The sequence below is a fragment of the Myotis yumanensis genome, unplaced genomic scaffold, assembly GCF_028538775.1.
Source record: "Myotis yumanensis isolate MYYU_CA2020_CCGP unplaced genomic scaffold, mMyoYum1.0.hap1 SCAF_16, whole genome shotgun sequence".
In the NCBI taxonomy this organism is placed as follows: domain Eukaryota; kingdom Metazoa; phylum Chordata; class Mammalia; order Chiroptera; family Vespertilionidae; genus Myotis; species Myotis yumanensis.
The window spans coordinates 39,531,395-39,558,681 of NW_027223767.1; the positions used below are offsets into that span (position 1 = coordinate 39,531,395).

The following is a 27,287-nucleotide window of genomic DNA, read 5'->3' on the forward strand; positions in this document are numbered from 1 at the left end:
GGCCCTAGATCCCCGGCGAGGGTTCGACAGAAGTGTAATTCCTCCTGGGGAGCCGCATCCCACGCGGGAGGGTGCGGGGGAGACTCCAAAGCAGGCCTGGCCTTCGTTGGCTGTGCAGCCTCTGGCAAAGGTAATGGTCGCTGTGGTTAACTGAGCACCCTTCACCTCATGGAATCTTCAGTCCTTGAGGCGGATGCTGTCACCGTCCTCTTTTCACACGAGAGGAAGCTGATATTGAGAGATCGGCTCCCCCCTCTTAAAACAGCCGTTTGGTGCAGAGTTCAAATGCTGTTCATAGAAGCCTAGCAAGTCATTTAGCCTCTCATTCTGGCTCCTCTACTGAAGTGCAAGTCACCGCTTGTTGAAAGAATTGGAAATCCCCCTTTATCCGCGGTTTTATGTCCATGGTTTCAGTTACTCGTGGTCTACCTCAGTCTGAAAATATTAAAGGGGAGAGTCCAGAATTAAACAATTCCTAAGTTTTAAAGTGCCTGCATTTGAGTAGTGTGATGAACCCTCCCGTGTCCTGCTCCATCCCACCGGGTTGTGAACTATCCCTGTACCCTACCCACCTGTAAGTGACTTAACAGCCATCACAGTTATCAGGTCAACTGTCCCAGTATCAGTCCTTGTGTTTAAGTAACGCTTATTTTTTTCTTTTCTTTTTTTTGCAGCGGAGAAATATTGGCTATTTTATTATAAACAGCACCACCCAGGAGAACTGGAAGCTAATGCACAAAAACCTGAACTCCCCAATAGTGTATAGGTTACAGATTATAGAAGGTAAAATCAGAAGACACTGGGTGGGAGGATTGAGGATCATGCTGGGAGCTGATTGGTCAGAGGTGAGGGAAGGGTAGTAAGTCATTTCTTCAGGTACTGGGGACAGTTCTGAGGTCTGTTCCGGTGTCCCTCCTGGTTTCATGATAGAGTAGCCAGGAGTCATTCCACCTTAGGGCTCAGGAGCTGAAATATAACTTAGGTCAAGATGTTGCCCCAGCTGGTTTGGCTCAGTGGATAGAGCGTCAGCCTGGAGACTGCAGGGTCCTGGGTTCGATTCCCAGTCAAGGGCACATGCCCGGGTTGCAGGCTCAATCCCCAGTAGGGGGTGTACAGGAGGCAGCCAATCAATAATTCTCTCTCATCATTGATGTTTCTATCTCTCTCTCCCTCTCCCTTCCTCTCTGAAATCAATAAAAATATATTAAAAATAAAAATAAAAAGATGTTACTGTTAGCCTGTCATAGTGTGGACCTTGTGACCATTAGTCAGATTCAGGCTAATGTTCTTGCTGATAATCTGGGGGAAGGCTAGGTTTCTGAGTGTATATATATAAAGAGATATGATTTCTAGAGCTAAGATTTAAAGCTAAATTTAATCAACATCATAAGGACCTTCGGTTTCAGGTTTGCCTAGAGCAGCCGTGGGCAAACTACGGCCCGCGGGCCGGATCCGGCCCGTTTGAAATGAATAAAACTAAAAAAAAAAAAAGACCGTACCCTTTTAAGTAATGATGTTTACTTTGAATGTATATTAGTTCACACAAACACTCCATCCATGCTTTTGTTCCGGCCCTCTGGTCCAGTTTAAGAACCCATTGTGGCCCTCGAGTCAAAAAGTTTGCCCACCCCTGGTCTAGAGCCTATTTAATGCTTGAAATATTAAAAGATACCACAAGGGTCAGAGCATGAGGAAGCTTAGGTGAAGCCATCAGCCAGGATAGAGGAGGTGGTCTATGCTGGAATGCCTCAGGACCTCAGCTCTCACTCCATAGCACCCTTACCACTTAGGTTTCTACTATGCAGTGTGCTAGTTTAAATTATATTCTCTGACTCCCACGTCCAACCTGTGCACCAATCATTGAGCTAATTCCACATGTCCTCTTTGCTCCCAATTTAAGTTGTATTTCTACCTTGTCAGAGAATGCTCTTCAATTCGTATCTCCATATTTTAGTCTTAGATTTATAATTAAACCTATTCAATTTTCATTATCTGTTCTTTTGCCAAACTTTTCCAATCATCTCTTAATTAGCTGAAACTTGACCCCTTGTAGAATTGTCAGCAGGAGTTCTTGAATGTAAGATTTCTTGAGTTCTGAAAGTTTAAAACTAAAACCCTTGGCTCATACTTTTTACTTGAATTTTAAAAAAATGTTTCTTCACTCTTACTTTCTGTAATCCTGTCATGTAGTGTTCGTTTCCTTTTTTTAAATAATGTTTTATTTTTCAATTACAGTTGATGTACAATATATTAGTTTTAGGTGTACAAACCATGTAAATGATTAGACATTTACATAACTTATGAAATGGTCACCCTGATAAATCTAGTACCCATATAACACCATAATATTTTTTTTAATATTTTTTATTGATTTCAGAGAGGAAGGGAGAAGGAGAGAGATAGAAACATCAATGATGAGAGGGAATCATTGATTGGCTGCCTCCTGCACGCCCTACACTGGGGATGGAGTCGAAACCCAGGCATGTGCCCTGACCGGGAATCAAACCGTGATCTTCTGGTTAATAGGTCAATGCCACTTCGGGCTGACACCATAATATTTAATAATTATTTAATAATGGCCCCACAGCCTAAGAGCAGTGAAGCTGGCAATTTGGTACACCGAAGAGAAGCTATAAAGTATTTATTTTAAGTGAAAAGGTATGTATGTATGTATAGGAAAAAACATAATATTCATGGGGTTTGGTACTATCCACGGTTTCAGTCATCCACTGGGGGTATTAGAAAGTATCCCCATGGATATGGGGGACTACTGTACATAAAAGCATCTAATGGTGCCTTACACACAGTAGGTGGCCCTTAACTCCTGCTCTAACTCCTTTCCCTCTCCCTAAACTGTACGTCTGTGCTCTGCTTCCTTTAAGGTAGCCATTGTCTCTCTCTTCACCCTAATATCCCAAGTGCTTAGAATAATGCCCAGCAGAGCATGGATCCAATACATGGAGGAATGAAGTACTTCAATATCATTCTCTGATCACGTCAGTCACTGAAACCTTTCTTCTTAACATCAATAGCACTGACAACCACCACCCAATAAATAGGATTGCATCTCATGATCAAAAGAGCCATTTGGTCCAAACATCCTTCCAGAGTTCGAATCTCCTCCACATCATCTCTCCTGTCTATATGTGGATATGTCCAGTGTCAGGGAACTCACTGACTTTTTTTTTTTAATATATTTTATTGATTTTTTTACAGAGAGGAAGGGAGAGGGATAGAGAGTTAGGAACATCGATGAGAGAAACATCAATCAGCTGCCTCCTTCACACCTCCCACTGGGGATGTGCCTACAACCAAGGTACATGCCCCTGACCGGAATCGAACCTGGGACCCTTCAGTCTGCAGGCCAATGCTCTATCCACTGAGCCAAGCCAGCTAGGGCACTCACTGACTTTTGGAGACAGCTTCATGCTGTCTTTGAAGTCTAGTCCCTGCAGTTAGAAAGTTCTTCCTTAGATCTTTCCTACTTCTAAACCATGGGTTCATGCAGAACAATTCTAATACCTATTTCATAGAACCAGATCTAATGGCCCAGTCCCCTTCCTGGGATCAAACAACTTACAAATAACCTAGGTTTGTGGTTTTGTTTTGTTTTTGTTTGTTTATTTTTTTAAAAGATTCCTACTTGCCTGAAGACTCCGATGATGGCATTTTTTTAAGAATATATTTTATTGATTTTTTACAGAGAGGAAGGAAGAGAGATAGAGAGTTAGAAACATCGATGAGAGAGAAACATGGATCAGCTGCCTCCTGCACATCCCCCACTGGGGAAGTGCCTGCAACCCAGGTACATGCCCTTGACCGGAATCGAACCTGGGACCCTTCAGTCCGCAGGCCGACGCTCTATCCACTGAGCCAAACCGGTTAGGCATAGGTTTGTGATTTTCAATCCTTTCCCTATTCCAGACATATCAGAGGGATACCCTGACCCATGGCTGGCCATGGCAGTGATAGGGATAGGAACATGCCTGCCCTCCCCCCAAATCATCAGGCTCTTCCTGGGGCCTTTTGTGAGGAAACCCCTGCAGATGGTTCTGCTTTTCCCAAATACTGCCTCACAGTAACGTGAGCTATTGGTGTACAAATGGGGGCTTTGTCTTCTAAGTCCGCATCCTTGTGGTCTGATTTGTCAACAGCCCCTGCATCTCACCCTGGGGCGGCCCCAGAGGAAAGGCTGAAGGGCTGCTGCAGGGGCTTCATCCCAGGCACCTCCTAGGAACTGAAGTTCTGCCTTTGCCTTTTGAGGAGATGCCTCAGGGCTTTTTCAGCTTAAACACACATCTTCCATTATTCCGGATGGCAATAATGATCTTTGAGCTGGCTCTAGCTGCTCACATGATCTCTCTCCATCCTGACAATGACCTGCATCTCCGTCACCTCTGTGTCCTTAGCATCTAGCATGATGCCTGGACTATAGCGCTGCTCCAAGTTGTGTATGAGGAACAATCCTCTGAGTCTGGTAGAGGTGACTCCTTTGACTCCTGGCTCTTTGACTCTTGGTCTTAAAATTAAACTTACTTTCTGTGTGTTTATTTTAAATATTAATGTGCAATTAAACTTATACCATACCTCACAAATACCATTAATATTTATTCTTTATTAAATAGCTTTTAAAAATCCTCCCAAAGGTTGTCACCAGCTAAAAGATAAAGTCTGAACTCCTTAGCCTGAAACTTAAGGCCTTCAGTGACTTGGCCCCTGATCACCCCTCCAGACATGTCTCACCAGATGTTCCCCTTTGGGCAAGGCCAAGGCGGATGGTAGTTTAGTTATTGTACCAGACTGTGTGTTAAAACACCAGGTTCAAGTCTGAACTCATACTAAGAAGCCGTGAAACTTGGGGCAAATCACTGACCTTATCGTTTTCTCATTGTAAAACCTGCCCTGCTCATTGCACAGGGTCAAACAAGGCAGTTGAAGGTAGTGATCAAAAGAGATCATGTATCAGTGCATTTTGTGGGCAATAAAGCACTGTACAAACATAAGGGGTAACAATACTGTGTTCCTGCCTCTGCCCTTTGCTTGTATCATTTCCACACCCTGAAAGCTTTATCCCTTCTTCCTTACCATTCACTCATTTACTCACACATACACCCAACAGATACTGATGGATGTCGCAGGAGCCTGAACGTACTGTTTTCTCATTGTAAAACAGGAATAACACTGTGTGCTGGCCCCAATACACAGGCGAGGAAAATCCAATCTGTTCTCTGCCCTCACAGAACATAGGGTCTTGTGGGGGGAAATGGTTACACACTGAATAATCATTCAAACAAAAGTAAAATTGCAGCTGTGACTTAAGCTCAGGAGTGGGTCCATAGCGCCTGCCCTCTGAAATTATAACAGGGGACCCAGGATTTAAGCTGTCTCCAAGGCCAAGTTCAAAGTCTGCTTTCTCCAGGAAACCTTTTCTAACAGTGCCCCAGAGAGCTGCACCCTCGCCCTGCCCCCAATTTCAGTTAACTTATCTACCTAGCTCATGTCATCATACCCAGTCAGGCCTTGTTATTTTGTTTTCTAGTGAGCCTGGTTTTCTGGATTTCACTGTAAGTGCCTTCTGGGCAGGGAATGCCTGGCACACTCTCTTATATACCACAACACCAAGCAGAAGGCAAAGTCAGTGTCACATGAGCTCTAAGCTCGTGTGTCAGGGATGTCATTTAATAATGGCCCCAAAGCCCAAGAGGGTCCCCTACCTGAAAGTGAGCGCCAGAGGAGACAGGAAGCTGCCTAAGACCACCTCCCCATCCCTATCTCATGATTGTGCCCACGGGCCCTGTTCTTCTTCAGAGGAGGAAAAACTCTTCCCTAGAACATCCAGTCTGCTTCCTAGAGTGCCATCTTGCTCCAACAAAAATTTGATCATCTCTCTCCCCAGCTAACAATCTTCAGTGGCTCCGGAGTCTTCAGGACAAAGCCCAAACTGCTCAGCATGGCACCCACATCCCTTCATGGTCTGACTCCAGACTAGCTCTCCAGCCTCAACTTCCAAAATGCTCCTCACACTCTAAGTTCCAGTCATATCATTCTTTTTCTTTAAAATATTTTTAAAAAATATTTTTATTTGGAGGGAAGGTGGGGGAGGGTGGGTGATTGGGAGGTAATCAACCAAAGACCTTGCATGCATGTATGCATAACCCATGGACGCAGACAGTGGGGGGGATGAGGGCATGGGGCTGTGGGGGAGGGAGGGGGCAGCACGGGGCGGGGGGCTGGAGAAGGTTAATGGGGGGAAAAAGGGGACATGTATAATCTTTTCAACAATATTTAAAAAAAGAAAAAAATCAAACCTATTTGAAATGCCTAAATAAATAAATAAATTATATATATATATATATATATATATATATATATATTTTTTTTTTATTGATTTCAGAGAGGAAGGGAGAAGGGAGAGAGATAGAAACATCAATGATGAGACAGAATCATTGATCGGCATGCCCCACACCGGATCAAGCCCATGACCAGGGCATGTGCCTTGACCAGGAATTGAACTGTGACCTAGTTCATAGGTCAATGCTCAACCACTGAGCCATGCCGGCTGGGCCAGTCACATCAGTCTTGTTGTAGTACCTCAAAAGCACCTTACTCTTAGACAGCTGGGCTTTCATACCTTCAGCCTAGAATATCCACCCATTTGTCTGCTTCCCCTATAAAAACTCAGCTTAGCTATCTTTTCCTCCAGGACCCCTTTTCCCAGGTTAAGAGTCCCTTCTAGGCTCCTGCTACATCCCCTGTTCCCCACTCTCTTATACACTATTCTGTAACTGTTCGTCTGTGCACTGACCAACTCATGGAATGAACCCAGGGCACAGACTTTGTTTTATCCCTGATCCCCTAGTTCCTCCCATAGAGCCTATCATGTCGTGAGTGCTCCAAGGTATTGAGTATATGCAAGCTGGCTCGTGTCTTCCTAGGCCCATTGGAAGAAAGGGTACCTGAGATGTTGGGAGCACAGCAAGGGCTTTGATCTGTGTTTTTCTTTGATTATCACAGTAGTAATGCAGGCTTCTTGGGAAGGGAAATACCTTATTAGGTATTGACTGTCCCAGACACTTTACTAAGTGTTTTATGTGCATTGTCTCATTTTATGGATGAGGATATTCAGGTTCAGAGACTTGCCTAAGTCTCTGACTTGCCTACAGTCACTCACTAGGCAAAGGCAGAGCCAGAACCCAGGGAGGCCCTGGCCAGGGGGCACAGTCGGTCAGCATGTCATCCCAATACGCCAAGGTTGTAGGCTCGATCCCTGGTCAGGGTACATACAAGAAACAAACTCAGTGTTTTTCTCTCTAAGATGGATTTTTTAAAAAAATTAGAACCAGGGAGCCAGACTCTGAAGCCTGTTCTCTTAACCACTATATTCTGTCCCCAGTATCAACCATGAAGGGATAATGGAGGTATCTATATGAAGAGCAATTTCCAGAATGTGCAGAGCTTCACAGGCACATCCTTCAGTCACCCTCTGGGCCCTGCTGTACCCCATTTCCTTCTTATAATGCTCCTGTCAGAACGGGTGAGTAGGAAGAGCCAGCAGAGCTAAATGGGAGAGTCCTGCTATTGTAGTGTGATGAGGTGCTCAGAAAGCCAGGAATGTTTACTTTGAAAAAAATAAGAATTTTAGGGAACTAGCGATTAATTGTAGAATATGTAACAACTACCTAGGACACAGGATTATATGTTTCTACATAGCCCATAAGGCAGAACTTAGCCAATTTTCCACTAATGAGAGCTGTCCGAAAGAGAAAGGCTGTCTGTTATTATTTTTTAATCCTCACTTGAGGATAAGTTTTTATTGATTTGAGAGAGAGAGGAAGGGAGAGGGAGAGAGAAGAGAAACATCAATTTGTTGCCTCCCGTACATGCCCCAATCGGGGATAAAACCCACAACCTGGGTATGTGCCCTGATCAGGAATCGAACCCTTGACCCTTTGATGTACAGGACAACACTCCAATCAACTGAGCTACACTGGCCAGGGCCAGGAAGGCTGACTCTGATGAGGAAGTGGGAAGGAACAAATATGAAAACTCTTAGAGCCTTAAGAAAGCATTTATATAGAGTCCCAATTTAGGAAACTTTACATTGCCCTGTGACTGTAAACTCAAAAGGCACCAAAATCACATGTGGTCATAGTCAGTTATCAAGTGGTCATTTTTTTTTTAAAGTTACATATACTCAATTTCTTTCTTTTTAAAAAAATGTTTTTATTGATTTTTTAGAACGAGAGGGAGAGAGATGGAGAGAGAGAGAAACATCAATGAGAGAGAAACATCATAGATCGGCTGCCTCCTGCTTGTTCCCCACTGGGGATAGAGCCCACAGCCCAGGCATGTGCCCTGACCGGAAATGGAGCCTGTGACCTTCCTGGGTTGATGTTCAACCACTGAGTCTTTTTTTTTCATGGATGGAAAGTTGACTTATTGGTGGGTGTAAGGTGGAAGCAGCACCGAGACTCTCATGAGTGCAGGGCTCGCCATTTGTCCAGGGGACCACGATTAGGGATGTATTTGACCCCACAGCCATCTGGGATGAGGCGCTTCTTGACCACCAGGTCTTCAAACTCATCCGCATCAAACTTAGTAAAGCCCCACTTCTTGGAGATGTGGATCTTCTGGCGGCCAGGGAACTTGAACTTGGCTCTGCGTAGGGCCTCAATCACGTGCTCCTTGTTCTGCAGTTTGGTGCGGATGGACATGATGACTTGGCCAATGTGGACTCTGGCCACTGTGCCTTGGGGCTTTCCAAAGGCACCCCGCATGCCTGTCTGGAGCCTGTCAGCCCCAGCACAGGACAACATCTTGTTGATGCGGATGACATGGAAGGGGTGGAGCCGCACTCGGATGTGAAAGCCATCTTTGCCACAACTTTTCACCATGTACTTGTTGGCACAAATACGGGCAGCCTCCAGGGCTTCGGAGGAGAGCTGCTCGTATTCGTCTGACACCATGTGGCCACAGAGTGGGAACTCATCCACTTTTGCCTTCTTCCGCCCCAGGTCAAAGATGCGGATCTTGGCATCAGGGACACCTCGGCAGAAGCGAGACTTTGGGTACGGCTTGTTCTTACAATACCGGTAACACCGGGCAGGGCGGCGACCCATGGCAACACCAGGATCTTCAGTGGCACGCTGAAGGGAAAGAGATCAATTTCTTTTTAAAAACATAAGGTTAAATTTTATTATTCAGAAATCATGGATTCTACAAAATCTAAGTGAGGATTCTAACTTGAAAAATCCTAAGAGAGAGGGAGTAAGAGCCTCTCTCAGGTCCCTTCTAATTCTGAAATTCTCAGAGGTGCTGGATTCCAGAATTTTGGATTTGGATTTGCATTCTGAGCTTGGTCATGTTCACACTGCCTGCCTACTTCCCAGAAAAGGCTCTCTGCTGAGCAAGAACAGCTCTGTTTGCAGTAAAATACAAGGCAGCATCTTACTTAAGCTTTGCACTGCAAGAATGGCAGTGTCCAGAGAGGCCAACCAGCACCTTCTTTCCCTATAATCCCTCTTCCTCGGTCATGTTTCATTAGCCTTCGGTTAACCTCTGGGCATCTGTGAGAAAAGAAAATGCAAGGTTGGGAATTGGAATACCTGATGTGGGTTCTGGTTCTGCAATTAGGTATCATTGTGAATTTTTTTTCCAAGTCCCCTTCCCTATGTACTTCCCAAGGTCACACAGCTACAACAGGTAAAACTAACACATGTAAAGTATACTATTATTATCTCTGACCTCCTCCACTCACCTGCAGCTGCAGGTAAGGTGGTATGTCTTGGCCCTGCAGAGATGGGTGTAGGTGACAGCTCTCAGCCTGAACAGGTGTCTTTGCCCTCCAAAGCCAAATATAAATGATTTAAGATGATCTGATTTGGAAAATACTTCTGCTCTTGCTATTAATATAAAAATCAAAAGTTAAGCCCTGACCGGTTTGGCTCTGTAGATAGAGCGTCGGCCTGTGGACTCAGGGGTCCCAGGTTCGATTCTGGTCAAGGGCATGTATCTTGGTTGCGGGCACATCCCCAGTGGGGAGTGTGCAGGAGGCAGCTGATCGATGTTTCTCTCTCATTGATGTTTCTGGCTCTCTGTCCCTCTCCCTTCCTCTCTGTAAAAAAAAAACACAATAAAATATATAAAAAAACAAAACAAAAAAAACAACCAAAAGTTGACAATATTTAGCTTCTTTTGTTTCCTTGAGTCAGATGGGAACTGTTTCTTCCCAATGTTGAGAGTTTCCCAAAGGCATAGATCACTTCCCTTTTTGGCCAAGGAACTCTTTGGTGTTAAGTTGTCTTTTCCACCCTAGCCGGTTTGGCTCAATGGATAGAGCGTTGACCTGCGGACTAAAGGGTCCAGGGTTCGATTCCGGTCAAGAGCACATCCCTGGGTTGAGGGCTTGATCCCCAGTAGGGGGTGTGCAGGAAGCAGCCCATCAAAGATTCTCTCTCATATTGATGTTTCTCTATCTCTCCCTCTCCCTTTCTCTCTGAAATCACTAAAATATATATTTTTTAAAAAGATGTTGCAGTTACTTTCTAATAACTGATGTCCTTGGGTAGATGTACCCACAATGGGGCTATTGTAGTGACAAAGAAGCAAGAGGGCCTACGGGCAGACAAATGAAGATTTATATACTGATTTTGCCACTTACTAGCGATGTGACTGTAGTTGACCAACCAATATGGGCCACATTTGTTCCTCTACGAAAAAAAGGGAATAGAGCCCACATTCTAGGCTTGTTAAAAAGAATTAAATGAGAAGTTTGAAAATCTTTACCACAGAGCCTGGTATATAAGTGCTCAATAAAGAGTAATTGTGGAGGATTGCAGCAGAGAAAGAAAGGGACACTGTAGCGTGGAGGGGGAAGAGGCCACAGAGGGGATACATGGTGATGGAAACAATAAAAGAAAACAAAAGAGAAGAAAGGGACACTGTGTGCGCAAGAGCTTGGTGGCGACCGGCACCTGGGGGTCCTGAAGCAGCAAGTTCTAACCCGGCAGTCAAGTCTCCCGGCTCAGAATCGGTGCTCCGCACATCACAATCCACCGCCCCTCCTGAGACCTTGATCTACCAACCACCACAGGCCGCCCACAGTCCCGCGTAAGGATGGCGGTCCGGAGCCAACCTGGCTTCTAGCAGGAAAGCCCCTCTAAGACAGCTTGATGCATTCAGGCCCCCGGTGGGTCACACACGCGGGCCTCAGACCCTCTTACTTACTCCGGAATGGTAACGGTCCTTAACGGCAGTCAATAACGGCTCTCCAATCGCCCAGACACTAGCAAGGGCAGGCTGAGGTCAAACCTTGGCTTTTGGAGCCTCCACGCCCGAAACCCTAAACTTACGCCGAACTACAATTCCCAGCATGCCACACGGCGCCGGCCATCAGAGCGAGGCCCAACGCCCAGTGTTTCCGAGTAGTGGGGGCCCTGGCCTAGACGGCTTCCCCTCATAATTTCTGGGTATTGTAGTCTACCTTGTTCCGGTTTCCGGGGAATGAGCCGCGCCCACTTACGCCTCCCTTCGCCACAAAAACTACAAAACCCAGAATATAGCGCCAGTTCCCCTCGTCCAATAGGAACCCCCCATGTAGCGAGGCGCGGAGGCCGGCTCTTGGAACTCAAGATGGCGGACGAGAGTGAGACAGCAGTGAAGTCGCCGGCCCCTCCGCGGCCGCAGATGATGGAAGGGAACGGAAACGGCCATGAGCACTGCAGCGACTGCGAGAACGAGGAGGACAACAGCTGCAACCGGGGGTAACGAGATCCTCGGAGTCCAATTCCTGTCCAGTCTCCCACCACCTGGGTTTCTGGGGTGCGGGGAAGTCACCGGGAGCTTTAGTGTAACCCCACCCCCATGTTCTTATTGGCTGAGGCATTGAGATTCTGCCTGGTGGTTGGTTGCTTTCTTTGTCATTTACCAGGGTTTGGTGCTCAGTATATTAAGGGCCGGAGACATTCAATACTTTTATTATATAAAAGTTCTTCTGTGTGTGCTTCAGGCGCATCCCGGAAAAAGAGCCTGTAGGATGATGGTTTTCGATGGCACAACACAGGTCCACATAACCGTACAGTTCAAAGGGAACGTTACTTATAGAGGTGGTGTCTGAACAACGTGATTAGCAATAACTAATAAAACAGTTCGCTGCGCTTGGTCTTCAAGGAGGAAGTTAACCAGGCTATACAAACCATAATTATGTTGTAAAATGTCCCTACCAGAGAATCTGAAAATATAAACTCACCTTATAAACCCTACACAACTACTGTGTAAGAATGTTTTGATGTATAGGGTGTCTGTTGCTCCAGACAATTCACAAGTTGCCTGAACAATATATAATTAGGTCTCCCAGCATATTGGTTCTGTTAACTTGGCGAAGTCGCCTCAAGCTTCAAGAAATTGAGTAGTGATGCTTCTTGGACGGTGCTTGGCAGTGGGTTTAATCCTGCAGCTCCTGGACGTTAGGGTCTTGCCTACAGGTAACTGTATGTCCCCCGGGCAGGAGAAATGTACCAGGGGTTTGAATGTTGAGTGCTGTTTCCAAATCAGTTTTCACTCTGTAAGCCACACCCCGTCATTCATTCCTCTTCACGTGGTAGCAGTGGCTGGTGCTGATGCTCACTCCCTGGCTATATCTATATTTATATTTGTGTAATGTTAATGGAAAGTCATGAAAGACTGTTTTGGATGTAAAACTTCGGCCGAATCTGTGGTCTGATTTTCATAGCCGTCTTGTCATTTGCAGTATTGATGGTATTGCTGGAGGTATAAAGGTAGAAGGTTGATGTCTTTGGATAAACTTTTAAAAAAAATTCTGAGAGAACATGGGATTATTAAAGTGGCTTATAATCTACCTGTGATGAACCCTTAGGTTAAAAGATGTATTTCTCAGCCAGCATTAAAAATGGGAAGAAGATAGAGGAAAAGGAAGCTTGTCAATTTTGGTTTCATAAGACTATGTTCTTTCGCTATAACTCACAACAGATCTAATGTAATGGAAACCTTGTTTTGAAGTTTGGGATTCCTAAGAACGGAAGAGCTGAGAAAGAGGAAATAGGAACAGAAAGAAGGGAAAGTGCAGCCCTTCTGAATGGAGATCCCACTCGTAGATGAGAGTTGTTGAATTAGAAAGTCATTTCAGAAGTGAAAATACAGTTTCTTTGCTCTCTGTGTAGTTGCTTTTATTTTATTTTTTTTCCTGCTACACTGTTGCTCTGACCAGTGTCTGTAGCTCATTAATGGGTTTTGTTCCCTGTAATCTATGAATCATTTTGCAAAACTGCCCTGGTTTATTAAAGTATAACAAAGTGGTAACCTTAAAAAACTTTGTACGGGTTTCTTTTGTTGGTGGTGGTTTCGTTTGCAGTTATAGTCAGGGTGAACAAATTAAGTTTATTAGCATCTTGAACCTAGAGGTTTTTATAATAAATGAGTTTGGAGGTGGCAGATGAGAACCAAAGGACCCAGCCTGGAGGACAGGATCTAGTTTTGGCATTTAGAGTCCGAGGTAGACTCAACATTTTCCTATTAATTGTCAAAGTAAACGGTTTTGGGAAGAAGCCGTGTGGCACGGTAGGAAAAGCATACACACTGGAGCCATTCAAACCTGGGGTCAGCCCTGGCCAGTGTGGCTCATTTGGTTGAGCCTGGTCCTGTGCACGGAAGGGTCTTGGGTTTGATTCCGGGTTAGGGCACATGCCCCCGTTATGGATTCTGTTCCTGGTCAGAGTGCGTATGGGAGGCAACCAATTGATGTTTCTCTCTCTCTCTCCCCTCCCTTCCTCTCTCTCTCTAAAATCAATAAAAACATTTTAAAACAACAACAAAAACCCTGAGTAAAAACCTGGTTCTGACACTTAATAATCTATGACCTTGGGATAGTTACTTAACTTTTAGTTTTAGGGATTAAATAAGATAGCATTTCGAATGAAGTCTTCCCCCTCCCTCATAGTCTTCAGATCTTCCTTCTCCCAGCTTGCCTGCCTGCCTGCCCTTATCACGTACTGTATTTTTTGTAGCTTTTATCATAACATTAGTTAAGTAACATAGGTGTCCAGTCCGTGCCTCACCTGACTCTAAGGTGCCTGAGAACAGGGTTCATGTCTTTGAGATGCCTGGCTCTTAGTGTGCCTTCATGAATATTTGCTGGATGAATGAATGGCAAGTGTTAAAGTTCTTACCCAATGTTAGTGGAGTTTCATTTCTCCTCACCGAGGGCGAGGATGTCAGGTTTTTCTTACATACACACTTTCTGTCCTCAAATAAGTCCCATTGTAAGCCTTACTACAGATTTTGTGAAATACCTATGGCAGGGGTCCTCAAACTACGGCCCTCGGGCCACATGCAAATACAAATACTGTATTTGTTCCCGTTTTGTTTTTTTTACTTCAAAATAAGATATGTGCAGTGTGCATAGGAATTTGTTCATAGTTTTTTTTAAACTATAGTCCGGCCCTCCAACGGTCTGAGGGACAGTGAACTGGCCCCCTGTTTAAAAAGTTTGAGGACCCCTGACCTATGGAAATCAATGATCCTCCAATTTATCGTGGAAGTTTTCCACTGCTTTTTGGCTTCTTGAAAATTTTATTGTCTTTACTTGTATTATTTAAAATGTTTTCAAAAGTGATATAAAAGTTGAAGGGGAATATCTCCCTTTGATGCTAATAATTTTAAAGTATAATATGCAATTAGTTCAAACTAACCCTTATTCTCTTAGGCCTTTCTTTCAGGATGGGATCACAGTGCTTTATAGTAATGAAATGAGCTACATTCATGTGCTGGAATAACAGGAAATTCAGTTGTGCTATTTCCTTATGTTCCTTTGTGTATAAGTTCTTGACTTTCCTTGTCATGTGTTTCTTCCCTAATTAACATTTGATGAGTCTAAATTTCATATGTACATATGAGTGTGTAAGTGCACATGCGTACATATACATTGTGTGTGTGTATGTATCTGTCTGCAGTTTTTCTGTCAGCTATTTTTTTTTTTTTTAATTCACTCAACAGAGAAAAGGAGGGCAGTGTTTTTACCCTGGTAACTTGCCTGACTTAAGTTATTCCCCTCAGCAGTTGAGAGAGGGTCAGACTAAGATCATCTTTATGCCACTTCCCCCGGCAGTTCATGATTCATCTACATATATGGTTTATTTGCTTGTTTGTTTTTCATGAAAGGCTTTCCAAGAAGTATCACTAAAGAATAAACCTAACCAGCTGGCAGATTTTGGAGTACCAAATAGGTAATATTTATCTGGGTGTTTTGGAACAGGAAGGAACTTTTAAACTCTTTGGTTCCTAGGAGTCTTTGGGATTTGTTTTGCAATGTCATCTGTACCATTGAGCTGCTGTTAAGCCATGGGTCACGAACCCTTTAATAAGGGCCTCTTCTCCGTCCTGTTCTCTTACTCCATGGGGACTGGTTAAGTGGGTTCTGAAAAGCTTTCCTCCTTCCTAATTATGCATTATTATCCCATATGAAAAAACCTAACAGAGAAAAATGGTCTTTTTTAAAGGAATTCCATAAGCTATCCTTGCTTTTTTTGATTTATTCAGATTCGCCAAAGAGTTATTCTTTCCATATTTATTTGATGGCTTATAACTGCATCTAGCTCTTGGAAAGAAGACATCTTTTAGTTTCTTTCTTAATCGCCCCCTTCAGCTTTTGGTTTTTCAAAACTAGATCAAAGCAGAAATGAAAAGAGAAGCCTCATCACTGATATCAAATAAGTGTTCTAATTTTATTTCCCAATTAAGTGGCAATTAAAAAGAAACTAATCAAGAGCTGCTTCAAAGAGAAGAGGCTGGAAAGCAGAAGAAACGAAACATAAATTAGAGCCTATTTCAGGGAGGCTGCTCGTGGCAAACAAGTTTTGCTGATTTTTCACATTGTTAATGTGCTCACTCCAAAATGACCCAGCTTTACTAAGTCTGCAGTTAACGTTTTTCCCTGTGAAGTTCGTAGATTTTAGGACCATAGATTTAGTAACTTGAGGAGGATGCTTCTTTAGCTTTTCCTCTTTAACTGTTTATTTTAAATCTCTACCCTGCTAGCCTCTCTTACAATTTTTCAAGGAGGGTGCTTTTGTAATTGTTGCATTTGGGGCACACAAAACAGTGTTTTCTATTGAGGGCACACACACACAACAAAGAAACTAAAATTCTTCAGTGGGGTTAGTCCTTCAAAAATTTTTCTACTGCTGCTGACTTTGAGAGGCAACTGAGGAGGGTTCACTGTTGTTAAGTGTTCAGTAAATGTTATACTTTGTTGTTATTACTATGTGCTGGGCACTTGGACATTGCTAAGCCCTTTGCATGGATTATCGCAGCTCCACTGCAGTTATAACTGGTTTAGCTTATGTAATGAGGCTTGGGATTTGCATGTTCACCTCTCCATTTCACACCCTGAAGGACCCATTATGAACTTACAGATTTCTTTTCCCTACTGCATTGACTTCTACATCCTGACTCTGTGAGACTGTGAGTCCTGTCTTCGGATCCATTCGATAACCCAGGGAGGGACTTACCCTAACGAGGAAGCCAGTTGGTGATGGAGGTGGCTTAAAGGTGGCCCCTTTAAACTCTCCTTTCTGGACCAGAATCTTTTTCAGAGGTCATTCCAGTGTGTGAAATTGCTGCCATTATTGAGTCATTGCTCAGAAAATTACTGAAAATGGTCTCTGAATAGCATTTGACTTGACCTCGGCGTTGCCAGGTTACAGTCTAGCTCACCACACCAACCCAGAGGTTATGGAATTTACATTTCTGTCTCACTCCCATTTTAAGCTATTGAGTATGTTAGAGCTTAACGAAACAAACAAAAACAAAACACAGTTTTCCTTTATGACAGGAATTGGCTTGTTCATCCTTAAAATTCTGGCTAACTATCCCAGGGAGGGCAGAGGGGGCAGTAAAAGCAATCTTTCGTAATCCCTTCCCACAACCTGCTGTTTCCACAGGCCTCCTAGGGTACTTTGGTGGCGTACTGAGTGTTTTTCTCTGTCATACAGGATTTACATCCGTTTCTTATATAAATAACCGATTGGTGGAAATTTGAGGAGTTTGCATTATGTGATCCTGCAGTCACAGCGGTAGAGAGGATAGGCAGCAGGTACTGATTCATACCAGGTGGTTTCTACTTGGGCACTTTTGTAAATGCCACTTTGTTCACCTCTCCTTGAGCCTGCTGAGTACTAATAGGATTGCTGCACATATCATATTCATGAGTAAATTGATCTGCAGAAGGATTTCCTGATATCTAAAAGTGGAATCAAAAGACTATTAGAAGCTAGGATGTATCTAGTAAGTTTCTCTGGAAATTTTGAATTTTAGCCCAAAGAATTAATTTCCAGTTTTTGGCGGGGGGTGGGGGGGGCAGACGTGACTGAAAATTGTGAATTTTATTTTCTGGACTCTTTTTTTCTGTTGATCTCATAATTAAAGCTAAACCTGTGGTCTGTGTTTAAGACATTGGAACCATTTGAATTAAAGCTAAACCTGTGGTCTGTGTTTAAGACATTGGAACCATTTGATGTAGTTATAGTGGAGAGTTTTTGTTTTAACTCTTACAGGAATAGGATAGGTCCTAAGGAGAGAGAAGCAACAAATAAGAAAGTTGATCATTTAAAATCTTAACCAGTAGCTCTAATGAACACAGCATGTCCACTACTTTCATAGAATATTAATATAGCTGTCCTATGGAAACATTACTAAATAAGATGTTTTCTGACCCTCTTTTAAGCTCTAGCTTTTCAGAGTTGTATTTTAGTCTGTTATGCCTGGAAAGCATCAGTCAAGCATATATTTGTTGAATTTTTAGCTGTGTGCTCAGCACAACTAGAACAGCTGTATAAGATGCGGTCACAACACTTAGGACATTTTTAATTTCATTGGGAAGCCAGGAAGCAGCACATTGTTATATATAAAGTATTAAATTGTTTGGGAGATTGTACTCTTAAATCAGGCATCAAGGGGACATAGAGTAGGCAGAGGAGGGAGGCTTTCCATATAAAAACAGTGTGATGAAACAGTGTTCTTTTGGCTTTGGAGATTCTCGGGTAAATTCTCACAGGGAATGACTGTAGTGTTGGGGGAAGAATGGGCCAGGTCTTTAGAGATTGGTGGCCTTTCTCGGTACTAATTGGTTAGTTGATGACCAATTTGCCTCACATCTTGGGTCTTGGTTTCCTCTCTGTAAACAACAAGTCAAGTTAGACAGCCCTGATATTCCTTCCAGCTCTGGTGGGTTAGCTCCCACAGGAACAGCTTTCTGTTCCTCAGCCACGCACCCCGAGCGGATTTTGTCCTTCAGTGGGATGGAGAGGAGGTCCAGGTTAAGATGAGTACTACTTATCGTGTCTGGAAGTTTGCTGCTCCTGTAGTTTATCTGTCAGCTTGCCCTTCCCTCCCACCCACTCACAAACCTGGCACTGCATTCTGTGTCTAGAAATAAGTACTGAGGTTCATTTTCCATCTCCTCCCCCAGCCCTAACTTTCTACCACAGCATCCATAGGGTTTCTTATATGTTTGAATTTAGAATATTTTGGCCTCTGGGTCTGTCATTTTGCTGATTCGTCCCCTGTTCACTAGGTTGTTCGTTAATGACTGGGTTGTTCGTTAATGACTGGGTTGATCAACTTTACTTTAGAATGTAAATTTCAAAATGTTTATGTGAACTCCCACATCTCTTTCCATTGCAGGCACACATCACTCCTCTACCTCCTCCCCCTCCCCCCAAAAAGGGCAAAGTTCACGAATTCTCTGCTCATTATTTTGGAACCAAATGAACCAAAGTTAGATTTTGATTTTTTTGTATTCCAAGTCTGGTCAGTCTCTTTGGAGTATGTTAAGGTGACCAGCAGGCTTAGAGAACTCTGAGAGATTTCTGTGTCAATTTGTAGAATCCCAGCATGCCCTGGGACACCTACCTAGTCCATATGAACCTCAAGTCCCTTTAAACATGATGCCCAGTTCTTAGAGAAGGGCCAGCCTGGCCTCTGTGGGGTTCTCTGGTTTGGTTATCCCCAAATCCAAATTGAGGTCATTCTTCTGTGAAATGATACTGGCTTCCTAATGTTTCTTGAAGACCTACTTTCAAGGTCTCTGAGCTTGGTTTCTTGTGAATAATTACAATCACCTTAAAAGCTAACCCTAGTGGGCTCCTTGGAAGTCTCTTCTCTGAGTCTATTTGGGATGTTGGCTGTAAGACCATGGTGAGCTCATAACGTGTTTCATGGATATGGCTCAATACCTGGTAGCTCAGTAAAAATGACTTTTTAAGAAAACTTCGCTTTGTTCTTCAGCTGTCTCTGTAGGCTTGATGTACAAGTTGAAACAGGATTGTTGCTCAGTAGCTGCTTATGCAAAGTCAAGCCAATACAAGAGGAAATGATTTTAGTTTGGGTCTTGGAGTTTGCCAGCAATAGTATCAATAATGCATAAAACAGAACAAGAGTTCAGCCCAAGGTCCTTCCACAAAAATGGAGTTGTGAGGAGATGGGTTCATAGAAGTGTCTCCACTGGAGAGCAAGAACAAAGGCAGGAAGGTAGATTTTTAGTGATTTGCACACTGGTAAAGGTGTCTGAAGTTGGAGGAAGTAACTTCTCTTTTCCTTACCTGAAGTTGTATTTAGTAATATCCAATTGGTTACTATAGAACAGTTATTCACCTTGACCTCTTGATTCTTCTTTCCATAGAATTATATTTAAAAAATTACTCTTAAGGTAATTCATATACAGAGACCAGAGAATTCACTCCATACGCTAAAATGAATAAGGATTTGTAAATTGTATCAACAATGGGATGATGGTTTGTCTCCCAGTTTGTTTTTTCTTTGCTTTTTTTAAAATTTCTTTATTGATTAAGGTATTACATATGTGTCCTTATCCTCCCATTACCCCCCTCAACCAGTTTTTAAACCTTCTAATGCTGCGTATAATTCTGAGATTGAAGTGAGACTGTCTCTGGAATAAGAAAAACAGAGTTGTCATAAGCTACAAATGGGCCTCTGTGTGGTAACAAAATTGAGTTATTAAAAGAAAAAAATTATCTTCAGAGCATAAATGACTATGCTTCCTGTTCATTGATATGGCCTTGGGGGTTTTGCTGAGCATCTGGTTTTAAGGAGTTCATCTTATTCCTCCTCTGAATGTTATCAGTCTTTGTTCCATGATATGCCTTCTTTATCTCATTAATATAATAGGTAGGAGGGTGCACTTGCTTGTAACTTCATGACCTTACATTTGGAATAAAGTAACCTCCAGCCTTCACTGGGTCTTCCTGATTTCCCAGTCTTTGCATTAGGAACCTGATGAGAGAACATGGCCAGACAGGGGGAAGCACAGTTATTACAGAGCAGGAGGAGGTAAGGGTTGATGAACAGATTGGCTCAGAGTGTCAATGGCCTAGGCCCTAGTTCCTAGGGAAAAGTTGGGCTTGATACCTCCCAGCATAAGAAGCTGCTGTCACTGTAGGCTTTCAGGCATGGGAGGAACACATGGAAAGCCATTTTCACGGCGGTGAGTCCACAGCTGTAAGATTTTAGGATGCAGGAAGGTGAAATCAAGGAGATTCAGTAAAGGCTGGAGGTAACTTTAGTTGTGTGTAAGGGTGTGAAGTCTGGATTCGAGTGCTCCTACCGCTATTGGGAAGAAGACATTCTACAACAGGAAATGGCAGCATGTGGTTACAGATTGCCTTCTCCCTACACAGTATGAAGTTATAATTAATATTCATAGTGATCCCAAGGCATTTAAGACCATGAAGGCTTTCTGAATGATAAAATAAAGTTTAAATGGTATTTACCATAATGTATGGAAAATGTATTTTAAACTGTCTTAATTCTTTGAAAGTTGGTTTTCTAGAATATACGGCTAAAACAATATCTGAGCTTAGCTGATTCTACAGATTAAGGTGTTGGGGTCCAGCCCCAGCAGGTCCAGGGGTTCCCAAAGGTGTGGACGGGAGTTGGCGAAGAAGGAATGACACGGAGGCAGCATTCAGTTGATCAGCATAGCGAGGTTCTCTTTTTATTGTCCTGTTACATCTGTATTTATACCATTTGATCCTATAAAACATGCCTCTATAATCACATCATGGTATGTTTTGGGTAACCTTCTACAGTTCCTTGTTTCATTTCTATAGTTTCTTATCTGACCTTTACCAAAAATCCTATCTCTATCTAGTTCTGTTGATTTTAATCTTTTCTTGGTTAATCTCTGTGTTCCATTATAAGGGCTATTCCAAGATCACTATTCTACTGCTCTACTGATAAGTTACAAGGAAGTGACTGAAGGAGATTATGTTACCCAGTAAAGGTTATGTCCTCCCAGCCTCGCTGCTTGCCTTCCCTGGGACTGCCCTGTGTCGGTGGGTCTCCAGGGGTATAGGCCTTGGTGCTTTCCCTGGTAGGCAGACCCCTGGGGATGTGGGCCCAACAAGTCCCAAATTTATTGCCAACAGTCTTAGTCCAAGTTCTTCATAAGTAGTACATGGTATTTCTGTAACACTAGGGGGTTTCACTGATTTATTCTCTTCCTTAGTCCTGTTAATCCCTAACTCCAGGGAAAAAATCCCCACCTGGGGAAACAACCTTTCTCGGAGAGGTGACCTTGGTTAAAACACATAGAGCTAAGAAGGGGAGCAAACATATTAAGAACAGTATGCCATATATGCCAGGTCCCTTGAAACATAGGCTGTGCAGATGTTTCTTCCCTGCAGCGACTGTGTCAAGCAGCAAGGATGGACTGGCTTCTGGCATTAAGGTTTAGTGTACTCTCATATTGAACTCCTAATTTTGACTTTTTTGTTTTGTTTTGTTTTGTTTTCAAATTGTTTTATTACCCACAGAATTGTAAATATTAGTTCAAGAATCTTGATTATCCCCAGTAGGAGATGTGCAGGAGGCAGCTGGTCGATGTTTCTCTCTCATCGATGTTTCTAACTCTCTATCCCTCTCCCTTCTTCTCTGTAAAAAATCAATAAAAAATATTTTAAAAAAAAGAATCTTGATTAGATAATTAATTATGAGACGTTATAAAATATACAGGAGATAATTATGGTTCATAGATTTTATTTGTCAATTAACAGGGTACATCTGAACTTTAAGAAAGAGCTAAAGTTCCTTGCATATAAAGCTTAGCCTTACTTTGAAGTATTTAGGGGTGAAGTGTAAGGTCTGTAACTTACTATGAAATAGAGTAAATAAGATGGATAAATGAATGGATAGAGGGATAGATGGACTGACATAATAAAATAAAAATAACAAAGAATCTAGGTTAATTGGAGAATCTAAGTGATGGACATGAATGTTTAATGAAAGAGAATCATTGATCGGCTGCCTCCTGCACGCCCCCAACTGGGGATTGAGCCTGCAACCTGGGCATATGCCCTTGACTGGGATCGAACCTGGGACCCTTCAGTCCGCAGTCCAACGCTCTATCCACTGAGCCAAACTAGCTAGGGCAAGCTTAATGCTTTTGCACACTGTGTGCAGAATGAGCATGAGGCAGGAGAGACCCCCACCTGAAGCGTTTTTCCTATGACCCCCTCTAGGTCTTTAAGACCAAAGAGTGCCAACAATGGCTTGGTTCCACATGTGATTCCTTGCCAGATGTTTCACTTGCACTGACTAAAAGGCAGAATCCTTGGATGAGCTTCCCTCCGGTGGGGACAGGCCCAGTGTGCTCTCTATTGCAGGGGATCCCCAGAGTGGGTGCCAGCTCCTTTAATAGATTTCCATGTCTAAGGGACCCCATCTCTAAGGACGAGGAGAGAGACCTACCAGAATGCTCAAAGGGAGAGAACAATCCAGAGAGAAAAGCCAGGTGAAATGTTTGCTGTGAAGAAATCCCAAGTAGGACTTGGAAGTGGGAGCAGGAACCTCAGAAAATGAGTTCAGATTCCAGCCTCCTTCCAAAGGACCATCTCTGCCCCCCTCACCTCTCCTCATTTCCTAACACAGAGCTTGGTTTTCCTTAAATGCCCATTTCCTTTCCTTACCCCCCAGACACATAAACCTTGCCTCTTGTTTTCCAGAGGAAGTACTATACTGTAAATGAACCAGGGGATCCTGGCCTCCCAAATCAGGGATGGGCTCTGAAAGCCCGCTGCAGGATGCTGCCACCTTGGGGTCTTGCCAGAGTGATGGACCCACTGATGGGCTTCCAGGGCAGACTTGCGCTTGACGCCTTTTCCACACTCAGGCCACCTGTTAGCGTGGACGTGCTGGTGACTGAAGGGGAAAGTAGATGATGTGCAAGCCACAGTCAGGGCCTGGGATAGCCAGGAGGGAGGATTACCTGAAGTTGCAGCCACAGTCTAGGCAAGAGTAGGGTGGTCTGCGGTGGGAGTGTCTGAGCCAAGGCTCAGTGAGAGCTTCACCTAGAGTTCCAGTAGAGCTCTGGGCAGGCAGCTTTGTGATCGGGACAGGTGCAGCCACTCCTTGAGAGAGCTCCCGTGTTCCATCGCTTTTTCTTTTGGACTCCTCTTCAGCCCTTCTTTCTCCTCACTTCCATCCCTGGATCCTGCAACCTTTCCCTCGCCTCTGCTGCAAATTGCTGGGCTCTCACCCTCTAGACCAGCAGTTCTCAACCTGTGGGTCGCGAGCCCTTTGGGGGTCGAACGACCCTTTCACAGGGGTTGCCTAAGACCATCGGAAAACACATATATAATTACATATTGTTTTTGTGATGAATCACTATGCTTTAATTATGTTCAATTTGTAACAATGAAATTGGGGGTCACCAACATGAAGAACTGTATTAAAGGGTTGCAGCATTAGGAAGATTGAGAACCACTGCTCTAGACCCTGGGCCTCCCAGCTCCACGCTTCCACCTCCCCTTCCATCCAAGAAATAAAAATAGGTTTGGCGCCTGAAAATCCAAGGGGAGAGGTTTGATCCCACAGCATAAGAAACCAGGAGATGATGATTAATTTTGACTTTTTAATGGAAGAATTCCAAGGAGGATGGCAGAGTGATACCAGGCATTACTCCCAGGCTAGCAATGCCAACATCAATTTAGACATGGCAGAAACCACACAGTAATTGCAAATGCAAGCTGCAAGGTGAACCTTAAAATCATCAATAAAATGAAGAAAACACAGAATCAAAACTATTTCCTAAGATCAACAAGAATTGGGAGAAACATTTCAGAGCAAATGAATTGAAAATGTCAAAGAAACAGTATAGTATGTGATTTGTGTCTCACTGACGATACTGAGAGAGATTTTGAAAGTCATAAGAGATGGTGGAAAACCTAAATGTGGCTAAGAAACTGTTTTTGCTGCATTCACCGGGTGTGTCACAGAAGGAAAACGCCATGAGTAAGTCCCCATTACCACCCTCATACTCACACTCAGGCTTCCCGTAACCTCTTTGTGAGGAATGCCTGGTGCTTCACTTCTCCCAAGATCCCTACTGCTGGGGTTTGCCTGTGGTGATTTCACCCCGTCTTAACCAGCTGACAGTTGTCCTCAATCCTGCAGGCCCAATTTAGGCATTTTTCATGATTGTGTGACTATTTTGGACACAGCAATGTTAAATTACCTTTTTCCTTGTTGCCTCCTTCATTTCCAATACTGTCTTGTGCTTTAGATCCAGCCAGGGAAACTCATTAAAGCTAATGCATTGGGAGGGTAGGAGTGGGGGTGAGGAAGGGTTTCCACAGAGACTATTATTGGCTGTCATCCTTTTAAATTTAGGGCTCTTGGTGGTATGAATGCCCTGTCAACAGTTATCATTTGCCTTTGGTGCCAGTAACCTGACAATCTAAAGAAAATAATCATAGAAAATAAAAACAAGAATAGAAACAGTCCTTTCAAACAAATAGGACATTCCTTGCACGGCATGCCCTCCCTGGGAGCTGGTGGGAGTAGGAGGAGAGCTGTGTTTTCTGGTGTCCTCCCAATGCCTCTTCTGGGAACCTGGATGATTCTCTAGTCTGTTCTGAAGCCAAAGGCTTGATGAAGGAAGGTCTGGCTCCACAGAAAGCCCTTTGTCAGTGTAGCCCAAAACAGATGATTTTTTTAAAAACCCTGCATTGGTATTTACTTGTTTTACAGTGGTTTGAGTCCAGCCAATGACACTGGAGCCAAAAAGAAGAAAAAGAAACAAAAAAAGAAGAAAGAGAAAGGCAGCGAGACAGATTCAGCCCAGGATCAGCCTGTGAAGGTAACAAGGAGGCTCTGTTTTCTTGCTACTGAGAGTTGATTTTTCAGATGAGAAAGGTTTGGGGTAAATGTGTAGAAACGGTTTAGATTGACAGTGTCCACTGGTATTACTTCAAGATGGAGGACTTGGACCCCTCTGCCCCCTCTGCCACCCTAGACCTAGGTGATGAATCTGCTCTCATACCTTAAGACACAGCAGGTTAGACACTGACTCCCAAGCATGGTGTCCTCTGAGGTGCACAGGTACACACTGCATGTGGTGCTGTGCAAGGTGCCGGGTGGAGCGTACTTACACTGCGCCAGCCCCTGTACCTAGAGCAGTGGTTCTCAGCCTTTTCCATCTAAGTCCCCACCCCTGTGGGAATATGAGGCCTATTCTTTTTAAGGCAGACCTTTATGTATTGCAAGCATTCTCCTAATCAGTTAACTGCCACGATATTTTGAATTTAATTTAAAAAGGTCCTCTGCTTATGGCATACAAATGGTTAATGCATAGTCATTGTAATGAAAAGCATGAGTCGCACAGTCAGTTTCCCAGTTCCACTAGCTAAGAACCACTGGCCTAGAGTTTTCAACCTAAGACTGGACCCGGAGGTATTAGCAAGGATTGTTTTGTTTTTTAAATAAAACAACATTTAACAAAAAGAAAACCTATTATTTCATGTCAGTACTATCCTCTTTAAATACATTTTTAAAATTTATTTTTAGAGAAAGAGGAAGAGAGGGAGAGAGAGAAACATCGATGTGAGAGCTTAACTGGTTGGTTGCCTCCCGTACACACCCCAACCAGGGATGGAACCCGGGAGCATGCCCTGACCAGGAATTGAACCAGTGACCTTTTGGTGTGCAGGATGACGCTCAACCAACTGAGCCACACTGGCCAGGGCTAGTCCTATCCTCTTTAGAATAGGTTCTGGGGGAAGTTCATAACATACCCATAATTCCTCTTTAGAATAGCCTCTCAAACAGTTTTAAGTCTCATGATAAATTTGGTCTCATTCCAGTCTACCTAAACTTTGTTTCATGCCTCAAATGTTATACTCCAACTTCAGTCTTCTATCTTATTGAGATATGACTTCAAGTAATTTTTTTACTATTTTCAGTATCAAACCCCCTATGAAAAAAAATACCATCATATTGACCACAGTGTTGGCTAGGTTCTTGCCTGGCACTTGAACATCCCTACAAGGGGGCGGTCTTCCCGTTCTGAAGATGAGAGAGGTGGCTTACCTAGGTTTTTCAGTCAGGAATCCTAGCCCAAGCCTATGCTTTGGCTTTAGGATTTTTATTTTTATTTTTGTTTGTCTGGAGGTGGGTATTTGGGTGACTCCGGGGGCTGGTGGGGGGGGCGGGGGGGGGGGGGGGAGAGATTTGACCTTAAGCCTATATCAAAATGGTTCTCTTTGAAATTAGAAAATATTAATAAAACACCATTTACATAGTTCGTTGTAGAGAATTTAGGGGGGAAATCATAGCAAGAGGAAGAAAACTAAAATCACTTAAAATCCTGTGGATGAAAAAGGGGCCACATACTAAACCTGACAAGCTCAGGGCAGGCCTGCATGGCGGACCTTACAAGCTCAGAGACCTAAAGTAACCACATAGGATGGTTTGAAATTAAAACTTTCTAACTGGCCCTAGCCGGTTTGGCTCTATGGTTTGGCTCAGTGGATAGAGTGTCAGCCTGCGGACCAAAGGGTCCATGCCTGGGTTTCGGGCTCAGGCCCCAGTAGGGGGCGTGCAGGAGGCAAACAATCAGTGATTCTCTCTCATCATTAATGTTTCTATATCTCCCTCTCCCTTCCTCTCTGAAATCAATAAAAATATATTAAAAAACAAACAAAACAAAACAACTTTCTAACTGAAAATGAGTCATGGAGGGTAGTCATGTCCTAGGCCAGTATCTTCCCCGATAAATCTTTACCTTAACTGAGCTTGTCTTATGGTCTTTTTGCATCTGCATCTATGATAACACACCTTTTGTAATTTCTTTCCTTCCTCCCTCCTCCCCCACTGCACCAGAGCAGAGACCACAAAATCTCTCATTGTTATTGTTATTATGTTCATTGTTAACTATCCAATACCCGCAAATGTAAAAGTATGTGTTTATTAGGTTTACT

The 27,287-nt window shown here is 43.5% G+C and overlaps 2 protein-coding genes across 2 annotated transcripts in view; one reads left to right on the top strand and one right to left on the bottom strand.

Moving 5' to 3' along the window:
• Positions 1 to 8,198: 8,198 nt before the first annotated feature.
• On the bottom strand, positions 8,199 to 11,324 carry LOC138993716 (large ribosomal subunit protein uL16). The gene is made up of 2 exons (XM_070393039.1): positions 11,227 to 11,324; positions 8,199 to 9,146 (listed from the first exon to the last, which is right to left on the bottom strand). Exon 2 carries the CDS (start codon positions 9,117 to 9,119, stop codon positions 8,475 to 8,477), a length of 645 nt encoding a protein of 214 aa, XP_070249140.1. The 5' UTR covers positions 9,120 to 9,146; positions 11,227 to 11,324; the 3' UTR covers positions 8,199 to 8,474.
• A 275-nt stretch (positions 11,325 to 11,599) lies between these two features.
• The window catches only part of NMT1 (N-myristoyltransferase 1), a 35,626-nt gene continuing 19,938 nt past the window's right edge, over positions 11,600 to 27,287 (top strand). The window contains exons 1-2 of the mRNA XM_070393038.1: positions 11,600 to 11,762; positions 25,060 to 25,168. Coding sequence (XP_070249139.1) covers positions 11,632 to 11,762; positions 25,060 to 25,168 — 240 coding nt within the window. The 5' untranslated portion in view covers positions 11,600 to 11,631. The remainder of the gene's footprint in view (positions 11,763 to 25,059; positions 25,169 to 27,287) is intronic.